We start from the raw sequence: 8,429 nt of genomic DNA on the forward strand, positions 1-8,429 counted from the left end.
TTTTATAAAACGAGAGAAAAGAATTTTTCGCAGGTCCTAAACGGCTTCAGAAGAAAATTTTCTCGGATATCCAAATGGCTTTAGAAGAAATAGCCATAAACTTAGCATGGAGATCTGTATGACTCCAGAACAAAATCTCAGAAAGGCTTAGGAAGAATACTTTCCCGAATTTCCAAATGGCTTCAGAAGAAATAGCCATAGACTTACCATGGCGTTCTGAATGACTTCGGAACAAAATCTCTGAATGGCTTCGAAAGGAAATTTTCTCGGATCTCCAAATGGCTTCAGAAGAAATAGCCGTTCACTTAGCGTGAAGTTCTGAATGATTGGTTGATTGATTTGAGTTTTACTGGCATCCTGACATCTAGGGTCATTGACGTTAAACTTCTTAATGACTACAGAACAGAATCTTCCCGGAGATCCCTGAACGACAACTCAAGAAAATATTCCTGGATATTCAAAAGTCTTCAAAAGACATTACTGTAGACTTAGCGTTGAGTTCTGAATGACCCCAGAACAGAATCTTCCAGAAGCAGTTCTTAACAGCTCGGCTCCGAACTCCAAATGACTTCTGAAGACCTCATCTCCATTTTTTTCAAATGAAGCTTGCAACACCTCTCATGATCTTTATATTGATATACACGCTTACGCAGTGAGCATGGTTATGCAATTATTGCCCATTTCCAAACACCACTGGGAGGAAAATTTATCCCAACTCACAGAGTTACAACGACAATATACACTGGAGGCTCTTCAAAACACCTTCATCTACATAAGGTTTTGTTAGGTATCGCCGAAGTTGCTGAACATTGAAGATCATGAAGAGCACGCCTTGAAGGATCCTTTGCTTGGGATTTTGCAACGATGTCCTATAATTGGACACTTAGAATAACTTCGAAACTTTTTATTGGTGTAAAGACGGATTGCGGGAAATGAGGACGGAGGCAGAAGGATTCAACTGAGTGGCATTGGTAAATATACTATATTGCTGGTTGTTTACTTTGGAATGATGGCGTGTCTGCAGAGAAATCGATAGTATTCTTGTCTTTGCCCATCGCTCTGATGGGTCAAGACATGAATACCATCGATTTGTCAGGGGAACCTGACGAACTGAAGACACACATTAATGAAATCCCTCTCGAAATCTCGAAGGAACCTGACGAACTAAGGTAAAAAACGAGAAATAGAAGAGACAGAAGAGAACAGCGACGAAAAGCCTTTAAACGAAGAGGTAAATAGCCTCTAATACAAGAATTATGGCAACTTAAAATATTGGTCAAAGAGATTTTAATGTTAGAGGTAAGGCGCTCAAATTAGATGTCAAAGAACCTCCAATGCTAAAAGTATGGCACATAGAAATAAGAGTTCAATAAAACTTAATGATACAAGTATGGTTCTTCAAATAAGAGGTCAAAAAAACCCTAATGATAAAAGTATATCACCTCGAAATAAGAGGTCAAAGAACCTCTAATGCTAAAAGTATGACACCTCGAAATAAGAGGTCAAAGAACCTCTAATGCTAAAAGTATGACACCTCGAAATAAGAGGTCAAAGAACCTCTAATGCTAGGAGTGTGACACCTCGTAATAAAAAATTCAAAGTACCTCTAATGCTAAAAGTATGACACCTTGAAATAAGAGATTAAAGAACCTCTAATGCTACAGATGTAACACTTCGAATTACGAGGTTAAAGAACCTCTAATGCTAAAAGTATGACACCATCAAATAAGAGGTAAAAAACTCTAATGCTGTATGTATGGCACATAGAAATAGAGGTTAAAGAACTCCTAATTCTAAAAGTATGGCACCCACAAATAAGAGGTCAAAGAACCTTTACTGCTTATTCTTGGCCAACAAATGGATTACAAGATGATTCCAATAGGTACGAGAGGAGTAACAACAGTGAGTGGAGCGTTTTCAAGGTTTAAAGGCCGCTCATGAATGGCAGAGGCAAGAGACAGTGGCAATGCCCTTTCAAACAGGACAATGCTCTAGACGCTGACCGTATATACATATGATCAGCGCTCAAGCCTCCTCTCTACCTAAGCTAGGGCCAAAGAGGGCCAGGCAATGGCTGTTGATTACTATAGAATCTCCAAAAATGGTGAGGCTGCAGTGACCATAGGAACCAACAAGTCTGAAAGGGACTCGAACCCTAGTCTGCCGATGACCAGTCAGTGACGTTACCACATAGGCCACATACGAACAAAGAAACGATGATCTTATTTACATATGTGAAAGTTGATGTTGATAGCAAAAGATAAAAGATAAAAAAGGTTGAAATATTACAGGTATTATTGAATAAATTATCTTTGGAAAACTGTTTTATTGCAATCAGGAGTATATGAGACCGAGTTATAATGAAGAAATATTACCCAGTTAACTCTTAAATAATGGTGATTTCATGGATGCATTTTGTCGAAATGTGAATTGTGAGATGCGCGCTGAGAGAGAGAGAGAGAGAGAGAGAGAGAGAGAGAGAGAGAGAGAGAGAGAGAGAGAGAGAACTGTTTGATGCGATAGTCTTTTATGCTTTTTTTTCTTAAATCTTTTATACTATTTTTACTAAAATCTTATTTTAATTGTTCGTTACTTTTCTTGTAGTTTATTTATTTCCTTATTTCCTTTCCTCCCTGTTGGAGCCCTTGGGGTTATTGCACACTACTTTTCAAACTCGGGTTGTAGCTTAGGTGATAATAATAATAATAATAATAATAATAATAATGCCTTATCTTTGTAGATGATCTTATGAAAATGAACATTAGACTACTTCAACCAGATTCTAAAAAAATATTTGCACAGATATACGTTAACATTGGATAGGTTACATGGGAATATTAACACGAATTCCTCAATTCGAATGTACAAATGTTTAAATGAAATATTTGTTTTATTGTTTTTTTTATATAACTTTATTTATAAAGAAAATAGTATGACCGTTGCAAGGTATCATGGACTAAAAGCAACTAATTATTGGTGAAATTATCTGTGAAGTTGATTTGGAAATTTTGAATTGTATTGAAATTACATTCGATCCAAAAACACAACAATAAAGAAAATCCCGATGGTAATTTGGGCAAATGAAGCCATCTTTAACTCTTTCTCTCACACAAAGAAACAGAGACCAGAGACAATTACTGGGAACCACATTCCTAAAACACCGAAATTGACCTGGATTAATTTTACGAAAAGAATTTTTTTTTTTTTTTTTTTGAGGGGGAGAAGAAGGGGGTTTGGTTGCAAAAACCCTAACGAGTTTTTTCATGAGTTCTTTACATGTGTAATTACAAACGCACTGAGATGTTTTATGCTGTTTTGATCAACGAGGGAAAATTGGAGTCATACTAAAGGTTTTGGAGGTCGGATTGGGAAGATTTTTTTTTTCGAATCGGAGGTGTAGAAAGAAAAAAAAAAGAAACGAGGTAAAGAGATTCCTTTGGTCTGTGATTATTAAAGGTCTCGTCTAGTGTAAATATGGAGAATATGTATATATATATATATATATATATATATATATATATATATATATATATATATATGTATATATATATCCAAATAAACCATATATATTTTTGATATATTAATGTCTGGATTCTCTTAACGACCTCGGGATCAGAGCCCCAGGCGAAATCACACAAAGACAAGAGCTTGGCTCCGGCCGGGAATCGAACCCTGGTCGGCAAGCTTATATAGACAGTGACTAACCCACTTGGCCACGAAGAAAGATAAAAGTCAATGACAATTCCACTGTACTCATGGTTTATTTGAATATGAAAAACACGTAAAAATGTGCAAAATTTATCATTCATTGAATGCCAAGTAACAAACTACCAATTAGCTACGATGGTGAAGATGGGTTGATTTCAATTCTAAGTACAAAATACCTGAATTCGACAGGTATAAGTACAGTGGAATTGTCATTGACTTTTATCTTTCTTCGTGGCCAAGTGGGTTAGTCACTGTCTATATAAGCTTGCCGACCAGGGTTCGATTCCCGGCCGGAGCCAAGCTCTTGTCTTTGTGTGATTTCGCCTGGGGCTCTGATCCCGAGGTCGTTAAGAGAATCCAGACATTAATATATAAAAAATATATATGGTTTATTTGAATATGAAAAACACGTAAAAATGTGCAAAATTTATCATTAATTGAATGCCAAGTAACAAACTACCAATTAGCTACGATGGTGAAGATGGGTTGATTTCAATTCTAAGTACAAAATACCTGAATTCGACAGGTATAAGTACAGTGGAATTGTCATTGACTTTTATCTTTCTTCGTGGCCAAGTGGGTTAGTCACTGTCTATATAAGCTTGCCGACCAGGGTTCGATTCCCGGCCGGAGCCAAGCTCTTGTCTTTGTGTGATTTCGCCTGGGGCTCTGATCCCGAGGTCGTTAAGAGAATCCAGACATTAATATATGAAAAATATATATGGTTTATTTGAATATGAAAAACACGTAAAAATGTGCAAAATTTATCACTGTATATATATATGTATATATATATATTTATATATATATATATATATATATATATATATATATATATATATATATATATATATATATATATATATATATATATATATATATATATATATATATATATATATATGTATGTATATATATATGTATATATATATATATATATATATATATATATATATATATATATATATATATATATATATATATATATATATATATACATATATATTTAAATATCTTCAAGTCTTCTAACATATGAGTCATCTATCCCTTGTCTTTGAGGGGCTTTCATTAATGCTGAAGTTTTGACAGTCAAAAGCTTTCTCATAGTCTACAAATGCTTTTAGTTTATTAATTACATGTATAATATCAGTGGTTAGATACCCACGTCTAAAGACTGCATCTCATTTAATTAAAGTCTAGCAGTTTTTCTATTCGCCCTAGTATGATCTTTGTAAATGTTATGTATATTACAGAAAGTACACTTATTAGGCAGTAATTTTTCAGGTCTTTTGTGTCTCCTTTTTTTTTGAATTAATATGATATTTTTTTTCCAAGCTGTAGGTATAGAGCATTCTTGCAGACATTTTGTGTAAAATTCATACAGTTTTACTACTATTAAATCTCCTCCATCTGTTATTAAATCAATTGTTGGGTCATCTTCTGCTGCTTTGCCTGTTTTCATGCCTTTTAATGCTATAATTCTTTCTTTACTTCTACCGTTACGCTTGGCACCGGCTCAGGTGTTTCATTATTTCTGTTGGCAAAGTAATTTCTTATATCTGTATTATGTAGGAGTGTATAGAAATCCTCTGCTATTTCAACACAAATCCAGAAGCTACAATATCATCTTAAAAGCTTAACAGGCTGGCTTCATATGAAACGATAAAAGGCATAACTACATTTTGATTAAAACCTGAACTTAAGTCTGAGACTGCTCCTCTTATCTAAAGTTTCCTTACACACACAGAAGTGGCTAAACCAGGCACCTCCACGTCACTAAAATAATTTCCGTCAATACCTTTAGTTGTGAGAAGCGGTTGTGCTGGATTTGGTGTGGTGATAGCCTAAGTAAGTTACTTATTTTAAGGGTTCTAGAACATCTATTGTTTGCCAACCTTTACATATTCCCTCTCAGTTTCCTATATGTTCATGCCTCTCTACTAGATTTACCTAATCTTTTTTTTTTTTTTTTTTTTTTTTTTTTTTTTAACTTTTGAGAATTCATGTAACATGACTCTCCTTCATTCCAGGAAATCATAGAACGGGAGGACTGGTCCATGTACGTGAACATCACTCGCTCTTCGAATGTCCATCACTTGGCTCTTTCTACCACTAAGATTGTTCTGGAATGGACCAAGGCTGTAACCTTCATCATCACTGTAGTCTTCATGCTGTTGGTTTTTGGCCTTGAGAAAGGTCTGAAAAATTACACGCCTACCGTCACCTACCTTCTCATTACAGGATTCTACTTTATTATGACAGAAAAAGTGTTCGTAGAAACGTTTTTCTCCTGGCTGGACTACAGAAAGTTTGACTACTTTGAAGGCATGGAAACCTTCTACTGCCCAGCTCTGCTGCTCGCGATGCAGATCACAATCTCTTGTCTGTTCCTCTTCCTTTGCTTCGTCTATGGGAATTTTAGACTGGTGGTCCTATCCAGCTTCACAAATGTGCGCATCAAGTATCGTGAATTACAGGATAGGTACCTAATCCCACTGAGCAAGGAACTGTCAAAGCTCTCTTGTTATAGGATGGCGACACCTTCAGAAATTAGAGGACATGATGATGTGTGTGCTGTCTGTTTAACAGCAATGAGCTGTGCACGAATTACGCCTTGTCAGCATTTCTTTCATGCAGACTGTTTGAGAAGGTGTCTAAAAGAATCTTATAAGTGTCCCATTTGTCAGTACGATCTATTCAAGTCGCAATCCATCATCAGCGGGCAGTGACATGAGGAAAATATAATTAAGAATGTTAGAGTACCAACTTACGCTGTACACATTCTACTTAGTAACATGTTACTTGTACTCTGATAATTTCAAATGAACATATACTGTCATATAACCTATAATAAATACTCGTATATGATAACCATCTTCTTTTTCCAATGCCAGATAGCGACAAAAGCTTTCTATAAAATCTGTGAAACTAAAAGGAAGAAGGAATACTATAAGGATGAGTTTCCACTACAAGTGTCTTTAAGGTTTTTTGATTTGCTCATTTGAGCGAAATATTCTTAGAGTCATAAATAAACTACTGCCATATCGAAACATTGCTGCGATGTTCCTTCAAGAGAAATAAACCAAAAAGAGTATATTGCTTTCGCTACCTTCAAAATGTCCCTTTTTAATATTCACTAGGGTCTTATACATGAAATTGCGTTCACAATTCAGCAGAAAATAAATCACTATCTTAAAATTATATGAATCTGGAAATATACACACTCACACACACACACATATATATATATATATATATATATATACAGTATATATATATATATATATATATATATATATATATATATATATATATATATATATATATATATATATATATGTATATATATACACACATATATGTATATACATATATATATATATATATATATATATATATATATATATATATATATATATAAATATAAATATAACGCATGCGCCTCTTTTCCACATACAGTATATGTAATGAAGCCAGATAAATGACCTCTCAGCAACGCGAATGCATTGTTATAAAAAGGAAGTCGATGATTCTGCAATAATAGTTTTATTCTCGCCGGCGTAAAATTGTCTTTTACGAAATGAAATAAGCGAGTGATGGGTAAGGTTGTTATAGGTTCTGCCTTCCTCTCTTTAGAGTCCTTGATTTGGCATAGCTAAGGTTTCTCTGGATGCCTTGCCAGAACTTCGGTCAGTAGGTGGTTGGCGGTAACCGGTATAACACCAGATCGAGAGCTTGAAGCGTTTGTTTAGTTGGTAAGTAAAGATATGTTTTAGTAGACTTTCGTTTGTGTCTAATACTTTGATATAGTGTGGTGTGCATTAGAGATGGTATTAGCTATTTTTGATTCTTGCATACTAAAAGTATTTCAAATACCAATGCCTCAACATACAGGTTTGCTATTTCAATTTATACTGAATTATTCTTTTTTTTTTTTAGATATCCTCGTTTTAACTTCCCGAATTATTTGCACTCGCAGGAAAGGAAAATCTGGGATCCCCTGATTACCTGTTCGTTTCAAGCTGATAATCCGGAAGGAAATTAGGGATGGTGTTACCTGTATAATCTTTACACAGACCCACAGTCGCTGAATACAACGCTGGAATCTGGTGAAGTATTTTTCAGTCTGAATTAAAAGGCAAGTATTATTCTATGGTTTGTTTTAACCCCCTTTGAAGCAAGCTAGTCCTCTCCGATTGGGGGCGGCGCCCCCAATCGTGGGAGGACGTTCCCTGTGGCACACGGTAGACCGTTGAAGGTCTACCGTGTGCTACAGGGAGGCTTGCTTCTAAACCCTTTAGTTTTTAAGTTTGGTGAGTAATTTACTTTTGTTCTTTCATGTAGGTTCTGCAGTTTTCTCAAAGCCTGTTCATCATATATTTGAAGAAAAGTAAATTTTCTTTATATTTAAACATTTAAGATTGTTCATATTAAGATTGTTCATATTCCTATTCTTAAATTTAAAGTAAATGGACACATTCTCTGTACGAAATTGGTACTTTGCCGTTACCATTTTACAGGCTTGATATATCGAAGTCATTTATGTAGAGATACCTAACTTTTGAAAGGAACATTTCTGATATTTGATACTTTTCAGATTGGATGGCGCGACTTCAGGATATGACGATTCAAGGTCAAATAAGACTTGTAGAAATGGAAAATAGTCAAGAACTTTGATAAATGCTTGAAAATTGTTGCTGGAAATCCCGTCTGGAGATTGT

The 8,429-nt window shown here is 34.9% G+C and overlaps 1 protein-coding gene and 1 long non-coding RNA gene across 2 annotated transcripts in view; both read left to right on the plus strand.

Annotated features, from left to right (window-relative positions):
• Positions 1-1,869: 1,869 nt before the first annotated feature.
• LOC137656297 (E3 ubiquitin-protein ligase AMFR-like) lies at positions 1,870-6,528 on the plus strand. The gene is made up of 2 exons (XM_068390469.1): positions 1,870-1,902; positions 5,739-6,528. Exons 1-2 carry the CDS (start codon positions 1,870-1,872, stop codon positions 6,435-6,437), a joined length of 732 nt encoding a protein of 243 aa, XP_068246570.1. The 3' UTR covers positions 6,438-6,528.
• Positions 6,529-7,382: 854 nt separating this feature from the next.
• LOC137656021 (uncharacterized) overlaps positions 7,383-8,429 on the plus strand; it is a 1,615-nt gene continuing 568 nt past the window's right edge. The window contains exons 1-3 of the long non-coding RNA XR_011046912.1: positions 7,383-7,463; positions 7,688-7,846; positions 8,306-8,429. The exon at positions 8,306-8,429 is cut by the window's right edge and continues 568 nt beyond it. This is a non-coding gene — a long non-coding RNA (uncharacterized lncRNA). The remainder of the gene's footprint in view (positions 7,464-7,687; positions 7,847-8,305) is intronic.

This window comes from Palaemon carinicauda, chromosome 17 (genome assembly GCF_036898095.1).
Source record: "Palaemon carinicauda isolate YSFRI2023 chromosome 17, ASM3689809v2, whole genome shotgun sequence".
Classification (NCBI taxonomy): Eukaryota; Metazoa; Arthropoda; class Malacostraca; order Decapoda; family Palaemonidae; genus Palaemon; species Palaemon carinicauda.